At 47.0% G+C, this 17,631-nt stretch overlaps 1 protein-coding gene across 2 annotated transcripts in view; it reads left to right on the forward strand.

Annotated features, from left to right (window-relative positions):
* The window catches only part of LMTK2 (lemur tyrosine kinase 2), an 81,951-nt gene that overhangs the window by 31,983 nt on the left and 32,337 nt on the right, over nucleotides 1-17,631 (forward strand). For both annotated transcript variants that reach the window (XM_040455867.1, XM_040455868.1), the window contains exons 4-6: nucleotides 1,218-1,291; nucleotides 5,808-5,926; nucleotides 6,108-6,195. In XM_040455867.1, the coding sequence (XP_040311801.1) occupies nucleotides 1,218-1,291; nucleotides 5,808-5,926; nucleotides 6,108-6,195 (281 nt within the window). The remainder of the gene's footprint in view (nucleotides 1-1,217; nucleotides 1,292-5,807; nucleotides 5,927-6,107; nucleotides 6,196-17,631) is intronic.

Genomic DNA, 17,631 nt, shown 5'->3' on the forward strand with positions numbered 1-17,631 from the left:
CATCCTGATAGAGTTCTGAGTTTGTGAAACCAAGGGAAGCCGCTTGAGGCAGTCCTTGAGGGAAACCTCTGGTGAAAAGAAACACAGTGCCTGGGGAATGATAAGGTCCACTGTGCTCTCACTGGAACATGTGTTGTCATTAAGACCGCTGTTGGGTGGGGTTCTGATAAATTAAAAGACCCAAAGAAATTGTACCCTGTTTCAGTGGCCTTTCTCCTGGTTTGATTTGGCTGCTATAAATCTTTGTCTTCCAGAATTCTGATAAAGTTGACACTTATGTTTTTTTTTTCTTCTATTTAATTTTTTAATTTACATCCAAGTTAGCATATAGCTTAATAGTGATTTCAGGAGTAGATTCCTTCGTGCCCCTTCCCCATTTAGCCCATCCCCCCTCCCACAACCCCTCCAGGAACCCTCAGTTTGTTCTCCATATTTATGAGTCTCTTCTGTTTTGTCCCCCTCCCTGTTTTTATATTATTTTTATTTCCCTTCCCTTAGGTTCATCCTTTTTGTCTCTTAAAGTCCTCATATGAGTGAAGTCATATGATTTTTGTCTTTCTCTGACTGATTTCACTTAGCATAACACCCTCTAGTTCCATGCACGGACACTGATGGTTTTTGACAAGATACTCACTTCTACACTGGAACTCAGGACTAAGTAAAAGCCAGTGGAATGGTGATCAGTAGTTAGGGTCGAGTAGGTTAGATCAGAAAACACAGTGTCTGGGTGTGTGGGTGGCTCCATCGGTTAAGCATCCACTCTTGATTGCAGCTGGGGTCACGATCTTGTGGTTCGTCAGTTCAAGCCCCCACGTTGGGCTCTGCACTGACAGTGTGGAGCCTGCTTGGGATTCTCCCTCTCTCTGCCCCTCCTCTGCTCACATGGATGTTCTCTCTCTCTCTTTCAAACAAACAAAAAAACAGTGCAAAGCATTTAAGAATCAGTAGGAAACTCATTCAAAAAGATTTTGTCAGTCTTAAAACTCGAAACCATTTTGGCAGTATTGGTTTGAAAGTGATGATATATATATATGTATATATATATATGTATATATATGTATATATGTATGTATGAATTTATATCTACCTTTATTTTCTACCTTTGTGCTGACATGCTGTAACTTTATGTTCATGTTTATACTTTAGATTTTGTCTCTAATATTTATTGTATGTCAGGTAAATGTCCATATTTAGTTTTTATGTTCTTCTTCCTACAGAAGGTTTGAAGTCCCAAGTTGCCCGCCACAGTCTGAACTATATACAGGAAATTGGAAATGGCTGGTTTGGAAAGGTAAGATGTTCACATTTACTTTTTTTCCTTCCTAGTACTAGTGTTTAGATTTTGAAGCTAATTAAGAATTGTTGTGTGTGACATTCCACATTCTCTTTGGATGCTGTGGTACGGATTGATTCTCCTCATTATGCCTGAACCCCCCCCCCCCCCCCCCCGAAAGGGGGGGGGGGGGGTCCAGGTGGATACGTTTTTCCAAGAAGGCCTTTTATTTATATAGCAGATGCTTTTCTTTTTTTTTTTTTTTTTTTTTTTAATTTTTTTTTTTCAACGTTTATTTATTTTTGGGACAGAGAGAGACAGAGCCTGAACGGGGGAGGGGCAGAGAGAGAGGGAGACACAGAATCGGAAACAGGCTCCAGGCTCCGAGCCATCAGCCCAGAGCCCGACGCGGGGCTCGAACTCACGGACCGCGAGATTGTGACCTGGCTGAAGTCAGACGCTCAACCGACTGCGCCACCCAGGCGCCCTAGCAGATGCTTTTCTAATTGTTGGTGCAAGAACAGTAAGCAGGGAAAAGAGCCTGGAATTTTGGAAGCTTTTTATCCTCCTCAAGTTAAACTATTATTTTATTTATTTATTTATTATTTATTTTTATATTTTTATTATTCTTTTCATTCTTCTCCCCTTCTCCCTCCGTCCCTCCCTTGTGATACTGAAACCACTTTAGAATTCTTGATGCATCGGGGCGCCTGGGTGGCGCAGTCGGTTAAGCGTCCGACTTCAGCCAGGTCACGATCTCGCGGTCCGTGAGTTCGAGCCCCGCGTCAGGCTCTGGGCTGATGGCTTGGAGCCTGGAGCCTGTTTCCGATTCTGTGTCTCCCTCTCTCTCTCTCTGCCCCTCCCCCGTTCATGCTCTGTCTCTCTCTGTCCCAAAAATAAATAAAAGTTGAAAAAAAAAAAAAAGAATTCTTGATGCATCGTAGTATTGTAATGAAAACCACGACAAAGACCTGTTCTCTCTTTCTCCTGGCCTGTCAAGGGACGAATGGTAACAGTGCTTTGTTGATCCTTTTACCACGGGGTGTTCAGAAGGAATCATTTTATTACAACAGCTAGTTCCGTGATGTAGCTAGCAGTCATTCTGGGTAAAAGGTTCCTAACTGAGCAGCGATTGCATCGTAAGCAGGGTGGTCAAGACAAGATGTATGTGCTCAGTGGTCAGCCGTGTTACGCACCTTGCTTTCCATTCAGAGTCGTTTGTCAGTCCTGTATCTTTGATGTCATGCAGCCTTTATTAGTCACTGAATCTTCTAAGCCATATAGCAAAACCTATTACATATCACATTGTTCTCAACGTGGAGGGTATAGCGTGGGGGACGATGGGTGAAGTCCTGACCTGCGTGGAGTCTACGAATGTAGCAGCAAACGAGAGAACACTGCCCCGACAAAGGCTAAATCTCTAGCTGCGGAGAGAGTGTGTGTGGGGGAAGATCAGACAGTAAACATTCAGGAGGAGGAGACGGGCCCAGAGGGGTGTGGGGGAGCCAGGTGACGGGAGACAGCATATGCATCCAGAGACTTTTACTCAGAGTGAAGTAGGAGAGGACTCGGGCGTCTGAGACCCGAGGGATGCAGTCTGGCTTCCCTTCACAAGGACCAGGCGGGCAATTATGTTGTGGAAGGCCAAGGGGAAAGTGGGGAGATTGCTTAGAAGGCTACTGCAGCCATACGGGCGAGGTGCAGGCATGCTTGGATGATAGCACGGAGTGGTGACAAGTGGTGCGAGTCGAGATGGAGTTTGCGATAAGAGCGTGCGGGACTGGGGACGGGTCAGATGTGGAGTCCGGAAGAGGGGGGGTCAAGGATGGCTGCTGTGGCCCGGTTGGTGGGAAGCAGAGAATTACTGTCAAGCGAAACGGAAAGATTAAGGAGAAGCAGGCGTGGAGGAGGAGGAGGTCGGGAGTTCGCTTTTGGGTAGGTTAGGTGTGCGATGGCTCGTGGGCATCCAGATGGAGAGAGGAGTAGGCCGTTGGAAATACACACCTAGAGTTCAAGGGCGAGGGTCCAGGCCAAAGATAGACATTTGGGAGAACTCAGTGTATAGCCGGAAGTCAAAGGTAAGAGGCCAGATGGAATCACCGAGACCCTGAACGTGGAGGGGAAGGGGAGGCAGGGGGACTGAGCCCCGAGGGTCTGGTTGGGAGGGGTCAGCGCAGTCAGGGAGAGCTGGTGACGGAGACTGAGGTAATTGGCCACTGAGGAGGAGGGGGCGCAGGATAGCGGGGTGTTCTAAGGGTCGGCGAAGAAGGAGACCCAAGAAGATAAATGGTAGTGACTGCTGCTGGCAGACTAAGAGAAGGCTGGGAAAAGTGGGACTCGGCCACGTGAGGTCCGTGGTATTGTCAAAAGAGGCTGTTTTTGGGGGGTCACGTCGTCACATGTAGGCGCAAGGGAGAAGGTGGAGACGGCTCGTGTCGACGACCCCGTTGAGGAGTTTTACCGTAAAGGGAGCAGAGACGTGGAGTACGAGCCGTTTGGGGCCGTCCCAGGGCCAAGGGAAGGTTGTTTTGGTTTGCTTTGCTTTTTATAGGCTGTGTAGCTATTTTAGCCACTTTATGCAGTAGGGGAGGAAGTGATAGTGCAGGAGAGGGCAAGGGGGGGATGCTGTCAGAGTTCTCTTGAAACGGGAATAAGAGCAGCGTGTGGGTACAGGTGCTGGTATAAAATGGGGAAGTCCACGTCTGGCTACTTTATTCAATGAACAGAGGCCAGTTTGAAAGGGAGGAGTCAAAAGACATGTTGGGGCTTGAACAGGAGGAGAGGGTGTGAAAGAGTCCTCCCGGGAAATCCATCCGGTGGGGAACGCAGCGGGAGGATGGGAATGCTGAGGACCCTCACAGATTTGAAACGAGGCCGGTCGCCGTGGTCGTGTGTGCGCGTGTTTTGTCTACATTCGGTGTTACTGTAGGCAGGTAGTTGAGTGTTAGCGGCACCGGGGTTTGGCTGAGCTCCTAGGCCTCAGCAAGAGTGGTGAGAAGGGGGTGGTGGTAGTGGAGGATCATGGGCCCTAAGCTGCCAGGGAGGGGAGGGGGCCCTGTGGTAGGGCAGGTGGTAGAGGGCTGCTGTCGTGAATGGATCTGGAGGCCAGGTTGTGCACTTCTTGGGTTAGACGGTTCAAGTGAGCTGGAAATCAGAGGACTGGTAGAGAAGGAGAAGTTAAAATTCAAGGTTAGGGGGGCATCTGGGTGGCTTAGTCAATTGTGTCTGCCTTCAGCTCAGGTCATGATCTCACGGGTCATGAGTTCAAGCCCCATGTTGGGCTCTGTGCTTACAGCATGGAGCCTGCTTTGGATCCTATGTCCCTCTCCCTCTCTGCCCCTCCCTCACTTGTGTTCGTTCTCTCGCTGTCTCTCTCTCTTTCTCTGTCTCTGTCTCTGTCTCTCTCTCTCTTTCCCAAAAATAAAAACATTTAAAATTCAGGGTTTGGGACATGATCCAATTATTAGCTAGGTCTAGACCTGTGGGAGTTTTTTTGCCAAGATTGGGTCATAGAAAAGAGTATTGGAAGTGAGGTAGAAAACCTAAGAGGTCAAGATGTTGACTGAATTGTCCCTGCTGACATTGAAGACCAAGGATGATGGCAGCGGTGGTAGAGAGAGTGAGATTATCCTGATCTTTTCTGGAATTGATATCTGATCAGTGTTAGGCTTATGGTAGATGTGCAGGCTAGTTATTTGAAACCAGGAATATGACAAGGTTATCAGAATTTCTTGTCTGTTTCTTTTTCTGCCCTTACATTCTTTAATAAACACAATACATGCTGTTCACTTATTCTCAATTTCCAGGGCCTTAAAGTGAATCTACTCGATAAAATATTAAAAACTATTTCAAAAAGAAGGCTTTTAGTTTTGGCCATTCTTGAATTAAATGAAAACTTTCACTTCATCGTCATTTTCATCTTAAATATTGTATTTTTGGAACACCTCTGTATTGCCCAATGTTGTATTTGGTATTTTGCTCGTCTTGTGCTCGTTTTCATTCATTTTGTATTCTGTTGCTTTCGGTGGCATATTTTTTCCTTGTGTTTTAACTGAGGTTTCGGTATAAGATAAACGTCTGGAATAATTGCGATGCCGTAGATTTTTAAAGTCACAATGCTGTGATAATATGTTTGTACGCTGCTGTTTGTCCCTTTACTTTCTCTTATGTGAAGGAGACAAAATAACAAAACCCAGCTGAAGTGTTTTGAGAAACATTTGAGTTCTGTTTGAACTGAACTTGTAAATAACTCTTCTGTGATGTCACCGGTAATATTTGTGAAAGTATAGTACATTTTTAAAATAAATAGAAAAGAAACACGGATACTTAGATGAATGCTGTCCATATCCAGCAAACAGCTTAAAACAAGGAAAACATTTTCATTTCACAAGCTTTTTCTGAGGTAGTATTTTCATAATAGAGGACCTTCTGATTGTTCCTTAATTTATTTTCCTGGATTCCATTTCCTGATGAATGAGACCTGCTTCTTTACCATTTCGATGGAAGTGAGATGAAAACCTGTTCTTTGTTTTAGGTCCTCCTGGGAGAGATTTACACAGGCACTAGTGTAGCGAGAGTAATAGTGAAGGAGTTGAAAGCGAGCGCGAGCCCAAAGGAACAAGATACTTTTTTGAAAAATGGCGAGCCTTACTAGTAAGTACCTTAAGATGTGTTTTGTAAACATAGTCCGGGGTCTGTTGAGGACCAGGTGTTTAAAATGACTTTGCAGTGTATCGTATTTAAATTGTGATGAATGTTAAAATTTAGATCACTGTCTGAACAGGTGTACTGGTGTGCTCCCTGATGAATGACACGTGACTTTTCTTTTCCCCAGTGTTCTTCAGCATCCAAATATTCTTCAGTGTGTTGGACAATGTGTAGAAGCAATTCCCTATCTCCTGGTGTTTGAGTTCTGTGACCTGGTAAGTTTTTAGTGGAAATTCAAGGTTAAGCGTTCAAAACGTGACACCCAAGTGTTTTTGACAGATAGAAATGCCGGATGAGGGACTACTTTCACTTCTGTCCCCCGTTTTAAAAACTTTACAATGTGCTAAGTCATTACCTTTTGAAAACAGTCCTGACGGACACTTACGTCAGCGTTGTTTTCACACTCCATCCCTATGCTGAGCTGTTCACATGCATTTCATCTAATCATATTTGTCCACACTTTCTATATGATTAAGGCTCACGGAGATTGAGAAAATGTTATTCATCAAAGATATGCCAGAGCCAGAGTTTGGATCTCCAGCATCCCCTTCCCGAGAGCTTGAGGTCTTGACCTCAGCTAGGCAGTTTGAAACACTTTTCCCCGGTGAGGTAATCGTCGTACCTGTAGAGTACCCGTGACCTGTCATGCTTTTAAAATAGTGAATGTACGTGCCGTTTAGATTTTTAAATAGATGATTTTTTTAACCCAAAATTAATAGCCTCACCTCTTCGCATGACAGTATTTCTGAGATTTATAAGTTGGAAAAACTGTGTTTGTGCAGTTTGTGCATAAAAGCTGCACAAACACGGTTTTTATGAATACTAATTTTTATGTGAAAAGTTCCTGTAAACGTGTTTTTTTTTTAAAAACTGGGTTTTGATTGATTTCTTTGCATCGTCTCAGTTTTCAGAACGTGAAAACATTAAGATCGTGCACGGAAAGGTGGGAGTACATCGAGATAAACCCCCAGTTCGTTCAGATAGTATTTTCAGCCGGCGAAATCAAAACGGGCAGTAACCATTGTGGACTTTTGTTCTAATTCCAAAGTGTGATGTGAATATTCCTCTTGTTAGCAGTGGTAGTTAATTACAAAGAAAAATTAATAAACTTGATATATTAGCTTTCATTGGATTATATCAGAGTAGCCCCCAATCTCAGCGACTGCTGAGAGCAGAGTGGTTCTCACTGATCTTGTACGTCAGCTCTGTTCCAGGCTGTGTTCAGCTTCACTCTAGGATCAGTGTATTTTATATTCTCTGTAGGTGCTGGGAGGGGGAGGATGTATATTCTGGTACATTCTGTGCAAGTGTATCTGTATAGGTCTTCTGGGTCAAGCATATGAGGTGATTCAAATCTCCTGCATCCTTCTGATTTGGGAGGGCATTGATAGAGGAGTCTGAGTCTGTTTTCTATCAGTTATTAAGAGGCATAGTAGAATCTGCTCTGATTACAGATTTTCCTTATAATTCTAGTTGTATTTGCTTTGAATGTTGTGTCAAGGATACAAATTTAGAATTGATGCAATGTCTTGTAATTTTAAGCTTTCATTATTATGAAGGGACTCTTCATAAGATTAAAAGCATTACTGAGGATTAAGTCTGTGCTTTACTGATATTAATATAGTTATCCCAGCCTTTTTTGGTTAGAATTTGCCTGGTGTGTCTAAGTCCTTTGGTTTACATCACCTGAAAATAGCTTGTCGTTAAAATTTTGTTAATCTGTCAGTCTTGATCACTTACCATGGAACATGTGGTCTGTTTATGTTTATTGCATTTATGAGATAGTTGGAATTTTTATGTACCTATCTTGTATTATTTTTCCTACCTGTTTCAATTTTTCTGTTTTGCTTTTCTGCTAGCCTTCTTCTGGATTCTTGGTGGGTTTTTTGGGGGGGGGTGGGGGTGGTGGTTGGTTCAGTTTTTCGCACCTACTAGTTTGGATTTTACATACTGTTCTTAGTTTTTGGTACGATGACACTGGAAGTTACAATATGCGTATGTAATTTGACTAAGTCTAAAATTAATATTTTAACCCTCCCCCAAAGAAGCTGGGACCTCCTAGAGCTTTCCCTCCATGTGAGGAAAACTGAAATCCCATTTGCTTTTTTGTCCCAAGCCCACATTTTCTCCGAACATCAAGGGTGCTTCTTTGTTGAACACCTGCTATTGGAAGACGAATTCCCACATGGATCCATGGATCCGGAGGGAGAGTTCGGTCACTGTCCTCTAGGCCTCCTTGGTAGTGAGAGCAGACATGTGACCGTGGTTATTTAGCCCGATAAACCTTTGAATGGAGGCATGAGAACTAAGAAGACGACGTACTCGATGACATTCCTGATTATTTTATTGCATTTACGTTTTGTTTTATCTCAACGTTATCAGTCATAATGTTTATGACCCTCGGTGATTACAACATGAGAACTGCTCCTTTTAGTCTGGCTCAGGCTAACTGATGTGACAGGTGATTCTTGTGCGGACAGCGTTTGAGAAGCGCTATGGTCTAGTGTCTCTGTGTGAGGAGACAAGTCTGCAGTCAGAGTTGTAGTTTTCTGAGACACTCTGTGGTGGCTCTTCTGGGTCCCTAAGCTCTTGATATTTTTTCTAAATAACAATCAAAACACTCTTCCTGATCAAACAACAAATATGTGGCAGGGAGCATATCTACTTGAAATACCACAATTCTCGTAATTATAAAACTATCTCAGGGCGCCTGGGTGGCTCAGTCGATTAAGTGTCTGTCCCTTGGTTTTTGGCTCAGGTCATGATCTTGCGGATTGTGGGTTCGAGCCCCCCATCAGGCTCTGTGCTGACAGTGTGGAGCCTGCTTGGGGTTTTCTCTCTCTCCCTCTCTGCCCTGTCTATTCCTAGAAGTTTTATTAGACATTATTGTTTTTCCTGGAATGGTAAAAGCTTCTGGATGCTCACCTTTTGTTGTCTTCTAAATGGTTCAGGCGATGGGTTTAGTTTTAGTGCTATTCTAATTCATTTTTTCACAAAGCTGCTTGTTCTTTTTGGGAGTAGTAGTTTAACCTACTTTATAAAGAAACTGAAACATTACAAAGCACACAAACAGCTCCTTTACAATTACTATAAAAAAGTCAGAATTGACAAGATTCAAGAGTATTCTTTGTATCTTTGTCATTATACATTTTTTAAAATGTTTATTTTTGAGAGAGAGAGAGAGAGAGAGCGTGAGCGAGCATGAGCAGGGGAGGGAAAGAGAGAGAGAGGAGACACAGAATCTGAAGCAGGCTCCAGGCTCCAAGCTGTCAGCACAGAGCCTGACGCGGGGCTCATACCCATGAACTGTGAGATCATGGCCTGAGCCAAAGTCGGACGCTGAATCGACTGAGCCACCCAGGTGCCCCTTATGTAAATATAATAAATACATGCTTTTTGTTAACATTCTTTTTATATGGTTTTTACCCAGGACATTTAGGTCTCACATTTCAATGCATATTCTCCAAGTACTTATTAGACTGAGTATGCAGAGAATATTAACTTACCTAAAGTTGTACTGGTTTCCATATTTTGGGATGAGGATTATGCATATAGCCCTCCACAATTAACAAATAAAACTTTTTTTTTTTTTTTTAATTTTGTACACCCATTCAACAAATACGACTCCTTGAAACATTTTATGTGACCCTCCTAAGTCGTCATGGGAGAATGTTCACTCCTGTAGCTAGATGTTTGGAAAGAGCTCCTCACCCCCACCAACAGCTTTCATTGGTGGTGCAGAGCTAATAGCTATTTTTAATTTAAGTGCACTGCCCAGCGGTACATTGATCAACAACAAAACCTTAAAAGCAGTCATTGTTTCTCAAAAAATTACAAGAGTTACCATACGACCCAGCAGTTTCACTTGGAGGGACATATATCCAAAATCATGGAAAGCAGCATCTCAAAGAGATGTTCACATGCCCCTGTTTATAGCGGCATGATTCGCAGTAGCCAAAAGGTAGAAGCAGTTCAAGAGTCCATTGGTGGATGAGTAAGTAAACAAAATCGAGTGTATACCGTGGAGTATTACTGAGTCTTAAAAAGGAAGGAAATGCTAACGCCTCCAACATGGATGAACCTTGAGGGCATGATCAGTGAGATAAGCCAAACCACTGGAAGAGGATCCTGCGTGGCTCCACCTACGAAGCATCTACAGCAGTCAGACTCACAGGGACCGAGAGTGGGATGGTGGTTGCCGGGGACTGAGTTGGGAGAGATGGGGAGTGTGCTTAATGGGGACACAGTCTCAGGTTGGGAAGATGAAGAGTTCTGGAGAAGGACGGTGGTGACGGTGGCACCGCAGCATGAATGCTCTTAATGCCCCTGAACTGTGCACTTACCAGTGGTTAAGATGGTAGTGTTACGTTACCAGTTTTTACCACACACGTGCAAATCGATGACTCCTTACTGTTATTTAAGGTGCCATCCCAGCTGGTCCCTGTGCTAGCAGGATGCTAGGAAGTGCTCCGAGTGCCCAGTCTCCTGTCCCAGTAGAGGCTGTTGACCCAGGGAACCCTCCACCTTGCCTAGCAGCGAGGGTCACGTTTGTGTCATTGGGCAGTTTCGGGCTCATCACCTCTGGGCCCTGCTAAGCTTCAGAGGGAGCGGGGTCACCAGCTCTGAAGTCCGCTTGCCCAGGCTCAGTGTGTGCAGTGGCTCCGTGGCAGGAATGGTCAGGTAGCATCATCCCAGTGAACCAGAGAGGGCACCCACCTGCGGGGATGTCCCACCGACACACCAAAGCCTCGCTTCAGTACTGAGCCCTGCTCCCGGCCTGGATGCCCCACAGCCCTCCCAGAAATAGGCCATCCAGAGCAGAGGGGCGTCACCTGAAGCAAAACCGCCCACTGGCAAGGATCCAGAGGACAGAGGGTAATAGCTTGGGCTTGGTCATAAGCAGCTGCGGCCACAGTGAAAGGAGCCACTATCTTCACATGTTCTTAGTAGGTCAAGAGCTATTGAATGAACATTGGCCTTTCAGTCGTCATCGGGCGGTGATCATACGCAACGATAACATCTTTTAAATAGAAAGGAGAGGATATTTTTGCACTTAAGTCATTCTGGTGATGTGGAATTACCGGTCTGTTGTTGAAAAAGCACTTTATCTTAGACTTTTTATGAAAGAAAACGAAGAGAGAGCGAGTCTGGTAGCTGGACTTAGCCACCAGTTTGGAACGCTCATGGTGCCGTGCTCAGGGAAGCTCGGAGCGATGATTGCGGGGTGCCGTCTCCGGCTTTCTGCCATGGAAGGTGCACACCGCTCGCTCGTGAGTGTCCAGGCAAGGAGATTGCTTTTGGGTAGGGACCGCTCATTGAACAGAAGCGTACCAGGCACCAGCTGGGTACGAGGAGCTGTGCCCGGCGCCCTGGGGAACACAGGCGGGTCACCCGGGTCCCTGTGTTTCCTGCCTGGAGAGCCAGGCTGGCCCGCCTTCAGATGCTCATCCTGCCACTCGTGTGTCACTCTGGAAAGTTACCTGACCTCTTTAAGTCCCAGTTTAGGCCTCTGTAAAATGGGGATAATGCCACCTACCCTGTAGACTACCCTGACCATTAATAAGCTGGTAAAGTAAGTTTTGGAGCACATGGTAAGTACTCAAGACATAGGAGCTATTTCTATTCATATTTAGTTACTTAAATTGATCGCAGTTAGTGACTGAGTAAAGTCTGAGTAGTGTGTATTGAAGTATGGCAGTTCTGGGCACCTGGCTGGCTCAGTCGGGAGAGCATGCAACTCCTGATCTCAGGGCCATGAGTTCAAACCCCACATTGGGTGTAGAGATTACTTTTACAAAAATAAAAAAAACAAAGGTGGGGGGGAGAAGTATAGCAGTTCTAACTGGGATCATTGGAGAAGGCTAACTTTGGAGAAGGAGTTTGCTCAGCACGCAAGAGCAGTTGGATAGACCTCCTAGCGGGAACAGCCCCTCAGCCAGTGTCCCCCTGGGGAGCCGGGGGGGGGGGGCGGGAGGGGGACACGCACGTCCTGGTGAGAGAGGCAGGCCGACGTCTGCTGGAAAAGATGAGCTGAAAGGGTGAAAAGCAGAGACAGGCCACTCTGGAGCCCAGACCGAGGGCCGAGGTGGCAGAGAGAGGAGTGCAGGTTACACGTTGCTCTGTCTTAATCTTTCTGAAGATTCATCCGTTTCTTTGACTCTTGTCACCTGACTCCGAAGCAAGAGACAGTATTTTCTTTGCGAGGGAGCGTTCTTTTTGGCATTCTGATCGCCGATAAAGCAGAGGACGAGTTTCTGAAAGGAATTAGCAGTAGCCACATGACAATGGGAAAAAGTCCGTTTGGGGTTCTCGATGTGCTGCATGTTCCTCTGTGGGGCTTGCTTTAGTCCTCCTCTTGTCAGGAGTCAGGGCCGCTTAGAGTCACGGGCTCTTAGAGCTGAAGGAACCTTGGCCATGCCCACCAAGAGGCCTAAGGAAGGGATAGCTCTAGCCGGTCTGTGCCGGACCTTGTGCTGGGGACGGGGTATCCGTTACTCACTTTGTGGGTGTTGAGAGCCCTTGTGAGGTGGGGTGGCAGGAGCTCCATTTTACAGATACAGAAACTGAGGCTGAGGGAGATGAAGGTGCTCATTGAAGCGCCAAACCCAGGCTTCAGCACCAGGCTTTCTGTTTGTTCTTCTTTATTTGTCTGGTTAATTGGCTTGCCTCAGGTCACATGATTACCAGTGGCAAAGTAGGGATTTTAATTTATGGCTTAACGTTATTCTGTGTGTTTCTATACCACGTGGTTTAAAGGTTGTACATGTTTTTTCCACCAGAGGGGAACCTGCACTTGAGAACTGTCCTTTCGTACAGAAGATGCCTAGTTAATGGGCTTAGTCTAATGTCTTAGTTACAAATGTGTTCGTCAAGTAAGCCCATGCACGGGGAGCCTTCTAGGTGCCGGGCACACAAAGATGAATGACATGTCCCTGCCCCCACAGAGCTCATGAAGAAGAGAGGGTGTGGAGTAACAGTGGAACAGAGGCGCGTGTGACAGGGTCCCTGGCCAGAGGCAGCAGAGAGGACGACGATGCAGCGTGATCAGGCTTGACAGCGAGGGTGTCCCCGGGCCCTGCTGGTGGCCTCTCCCTTCCTCACGCCTGGCTGCCGCCCTGGGCTTTGGGGAAAGTAGGCCTTGCCCGGGACTTGGCGATGGGTTGGACGTCTAGAGACAGAGCAGACTCGAGGACGAGGCCTTCGGTTTTGGTCTCACCCACCGGGAGGATGGCGATGCCATTTCCCGAGACGGAGCAGGTTGTCCGAGGTCTGCATCAGACCAGCTTGACTCGAGGTGCCTCGAAAGGCATCCAGGAGAGGGCGTCAAGTCAGCAGTTGGGAAGATGAGTCTGGGGCTCGGGAGGAAAGCCTCAGGAGGGCTTTGAGCCTGAGAAGTGCATTAGAGAGGATTTTTAAAGCCTTGGGGTGGGTAGAGTCGCCCGAGAATGAGTGTCTGCAGCGGCAGGATGGATGGAGCCCTGGGCTGTGCCAACACTTGCTGATGAGCGAGGGGAGGAGGGGCCAGCACAGGGGCCTGGAAAAGGCATGCCAGTGAGCTAGGAGGAGACCGGGAGGAGGGGGGAGGGATGGCTCTACCCTGGCAGTGCTGGTGAGGGGCTGGGGGGGGGGGGGCGGCAGGGGGGGGGCGGGGGGGGGGGCGGGGGAGGGGGGGGGGGGGGGCCCCCCGCCGCGGCGGCGCGGGGGGGAGGCGTGGGGACGTGGGGACGGGGTCATGAGGGAGTGGGATCCCGGGAGGTGGGCCAGCCGGTGCAGACCAGGCTTCAGAATGCACGTGCGAAGGGGGAAGGGGAGAAGGGGAGAAGAGGGAATGGGACGGCCGGGGCAGGAGGAGTGTGGAGGCAGAGGGAGGCTTGTTTGGTTCCTGGTTGGACTGACCTGAGGGGTGTCTGAGCGTGTGAGCACAGGGGTGAGTAATCCGTAACAACGGTACTTGGTGCGTCAGGGGATGGACGCTGGCAGGTGAGGGCTCGGGGCCGAGGAAGCAGCCTCCGGCGGGCGGGGACACGGCCGGACGGGTACTGGGGCGTTGGCTTCGTGTGGACATTTCCTTCCGTCAGCGGGGGCCGAGTATGTGGCTGTTTATGCCGGTCTTGCACCCTTTCATTCCAGTTTTGTTTAAAAATCACAAATTCTCCCCCAGAGTCCTCCTGTTAAAAGTATAAGAGACTGTAATTTTCCACTCCTAGAACTCCTCGCTGGTTGCGTTTTCACATTGTGATGAAATGAATTCATCGTTCCCGGTGCCCTGAAGAAAGCTGCGTACGCCCTCCTGGTGGCCCGGGCTGGAACTTAAGAGGACACTAGTGCGCCTCTGTCTGAAGGTCTGCGGGCCGCTCGGTGTGGTGCGTGAAGTCCTTCCCGGCCCTGGCTCCGCGCAGTCCTGAGTGCGGCACTTTGCTGCCACCTAGTGTCACACGTCCTTCTTTTCCAGGCTTTCTGGGAGGGCTTGGGGGAGGATCTGAGAAATTTTTAAGACTTGGATAAAGGGAACAATTTTAATTCAGAATATATTGCTGTTCTTGGTGGGTTTTTCTTTAAATAAGGGACCCAAGTAATAATCCCTGTCTGCTCACCAAGTACCACGCAAACATAAATAAAGTAAACCTGGCGTCTCAATACGGTTTTGTCTGTTTTGGATAGAATGAATCCAGTTTTGGTATTTATTTAATAGAAACATTTTTACCGTAATTAAAGATTTTACGCTGATTTTTCTTCTCAATGGTGGCACCAGGAGAGCCGACGGTCTTTCTAGAACGTAGAACCAACCCTGGGTCCTGCACAAACCACCGCGAGTCCCATCGGGCTCCTCCGTAATCATTGGTGTCAGCTCCTCACCCAGCTTAGAGGCGTGTTTGCCAGCGTTTTGCTGACTGCTGACTTTGTCCCCCGGGGTGGGGGTTGGGGTCGGGAGAGGCCAAGCTGGAAACATTAGGGGCGGTAACATTCTTAAGCAAAATCCCCGTGTGCTTGTTATGCATCTTCTGGTGAGATTTGGGGAGTGAATTACTGCGGAGAGAAGACACCTTGAGCACAGTGGATGGTGATGAATATCCAGCTGCCGCTTGAACAACATGGGTTTGAGCCGGGCAGTTCCCACACGTAGAGTTTTCCCGACAAATACAGGCCAGTGCTGTAAATACATTTTCTCTTCCTTATCATTTTCTCCACACTTTCTTTTTTCTGGCCTACTTTATTATAAGAATATAGTCTATAATATATGCCACATAAAAATATGTGTTAAGCAACTCTCTTTGTTATCAGTAAGGCTTCTGGTCAACCACAGGTTGCTAGTGGTTGAGTTTTTGGAGAGTCTGAAGTTCTGTGTGGATTTTCCACCGCTCGGGGGTCAGTGCCCCAACCCCGTCATTGTTCAGGGCTGAACTGCACTTTAGATAACCTTGAAAAATAACTCCACCCACTCTGCCATTCTCCCTTCATGGCCAGAGTCACTTGTGAAGTGTTCACTGTTTGCCAGCAGCTTCTGTTTGTTTTGAGAATTGGCCAGATACAGCACAGCATAATGCTACTTTTGTGTGAGGGTGATTTTTTCTTAGATGGATATTGCAGGAAAGGGGTTGGACAAATGGATTTAAGTTGCCATTTCACTGGTAATGTAAATAAAAAGCTGTTCATTTTCATATTTAGTTTCCATGTGGGCCACCTTATGAAAATCTCATTAGCCTGTAGGCCTGGAGCTTTTTGCTGGTCTTAGTCTGGATTAATGTATTTGTCATGAGACTCCGTCTTTATTCCCACCCACTCCAACACCGGGTAGAGCCTAGCCTGGGGGAAGGTGGGGTGGGGGTGGGAAGGGGCATGTATTTTTATTTTTGAGAGAGAGCATGCACAAATGGAGGAGGGACAGAGAGAGAGGGAGACAGAATCCGAAGCAGGCTCCATGCTGTCAGTGCAACGCCCGACGCGGGCCTCGAACCCGCAAATCACGAGATCGTGACCTCAGCCGAAGTCGAATCCTTAACCGATCTAGTCTCCCAGGCTCTCTGTCTGGGACATGTGTTATTCAAAGGCAAGAAGGGTCTCTTTCTCTCCTTGGAGCGGCTTGTGATTCCAGCATCACGTCTGGGAGGAAATAAGAGGTAGGACATACGGGTCCCGAGGGCACGAAACTGCTTCCCTGGCAGAGCAGTCCCGTTAAGTTTGGGGGGATCCGACAAATGCATGTGGCTGACACGAAGTTATTGTACATTCGTTCTTATAAAGTAAATTGATTTGATCTGCAACCCTAAGTGGGTTTTCTTGACAGGTTGGTAAAACTAAACAGTAGAGCTACGGCCCCACCGTTTATTGGCTGTGGCCTCGTCGAGATTTCTTAACCTCCTTGAGCCTCAGTTCCACAGCCAGGAAATGTTTCAAATTGCAGGAATTATTCGAGGCAGCAGGTGTAGACACTCCCAGCACGGTGCTTGGCACGCTGCTCAGAAGTTCCGGTGGCAGTAATTATTAATTTCAGCATTATCATTCACATAAAAACCACTGAGACTGGGAACGAAAGCCTTTAGATGTTGCAGCGGGCCTAGAATTTACATTGCGGCGGGCAGTTAAAGGTAGGCAAACGTTTGTCATGGAATATTGTGTTCTAAGGTTTGATTCTGGGTAGAATCGGATAAATTTGCTCTTTCCTGACAGTTGCAAGAAATGCATTCTGTTCTTTAGTTGGTTACCTTCCTCAGGAGTCGTTACTTGACCCAGGTATAATGACAATCGAAAGCTATTGGCTTGCTTTCTAAATTTTGTTAACTGTTTATATAAAGCTTTAGTTGGGAATTAAGTCCGATCAATAAATATTTCCTCGTGGTGATAAGGAGAATGTGGAAGATTTTATTTCCTTAAACGTGTATTCCCCAAAACATACAGTCCTAAATTTAAGTCCTGAAAGAGGGATGCCTGCCTGGGGGCTCAGTCTGTTAAGTGTCTGACTTTGGTTCAGGTCATGACCTGGCAGTTTGTGAGTTCGAGCCCCACGTCGGGCTCTGTGCTGACACCTCAGAGCCTGGAGCCTGTTTCAGATTCTCTGTGTGTCTCTCTTTCTGCCCCTCCCTTGGTCATACTCTTGTCTCTCTCTGTCTGTCTCTCTCAAAAATAAACATTAAAAAATTTTTTTTAATAATAAAGTCCTGAAAAAGAGGCAGAGTAACACGGGGCAGTCCGGCAGGGATACCCGGAGGGCCTGGCGTTGCGGTGGATGTGCCTCAGGAGGCGTCCGGTGTGAGTTTGTTCATTTTCCTGTCCGCGCTGCCAGATTGTGAATAGGCTTAGTAACTTTATGCATTTTTCTGGAGGGCCCGGAATGTTCTTTCTCCGAGCGGTCTCGGGGCCACACCGGGCCCTGGGGGAGCTGGCAGAGACTCGGCCAGCACTCAGAATGCTTGGCCCCGCCCCCCGGCCGGTCTTCTTTCTGTCCCTCTCCGTCGCTCTCGAGTGCTCTGGCAGTAGCCTTCGTGACCTATTGTCTGGCCGTGTGTGTCCTAGAATCCTTTCAGGCAGTGCACATGGCACCATTTATTCTACTCTCCATATCGTCTCAGTTACCTGGAAATTTCTGTACCTCTGCACTTAGTTTAGATTGTGCATCACTGAGAAATTATCTGAGTTTTACTGTTTGGTTTTAC

The sequence above is a fragment of the Herpailurus yagouaroundi genome, unplaced genomic scaffold (assembly GCF_014898765.1).
Source record: "Herpailurus yagouaroundi ecotype Mexico unplaced genomic scaffold, PumYag 216, whole genome shotgun sequence".
Lineage (NCBI taxonomy): Eukaryota > Metazoa > Chordata > Mammalia > Carnivora > Felidae > Herpailurus > Herpailurus yagouaroundi.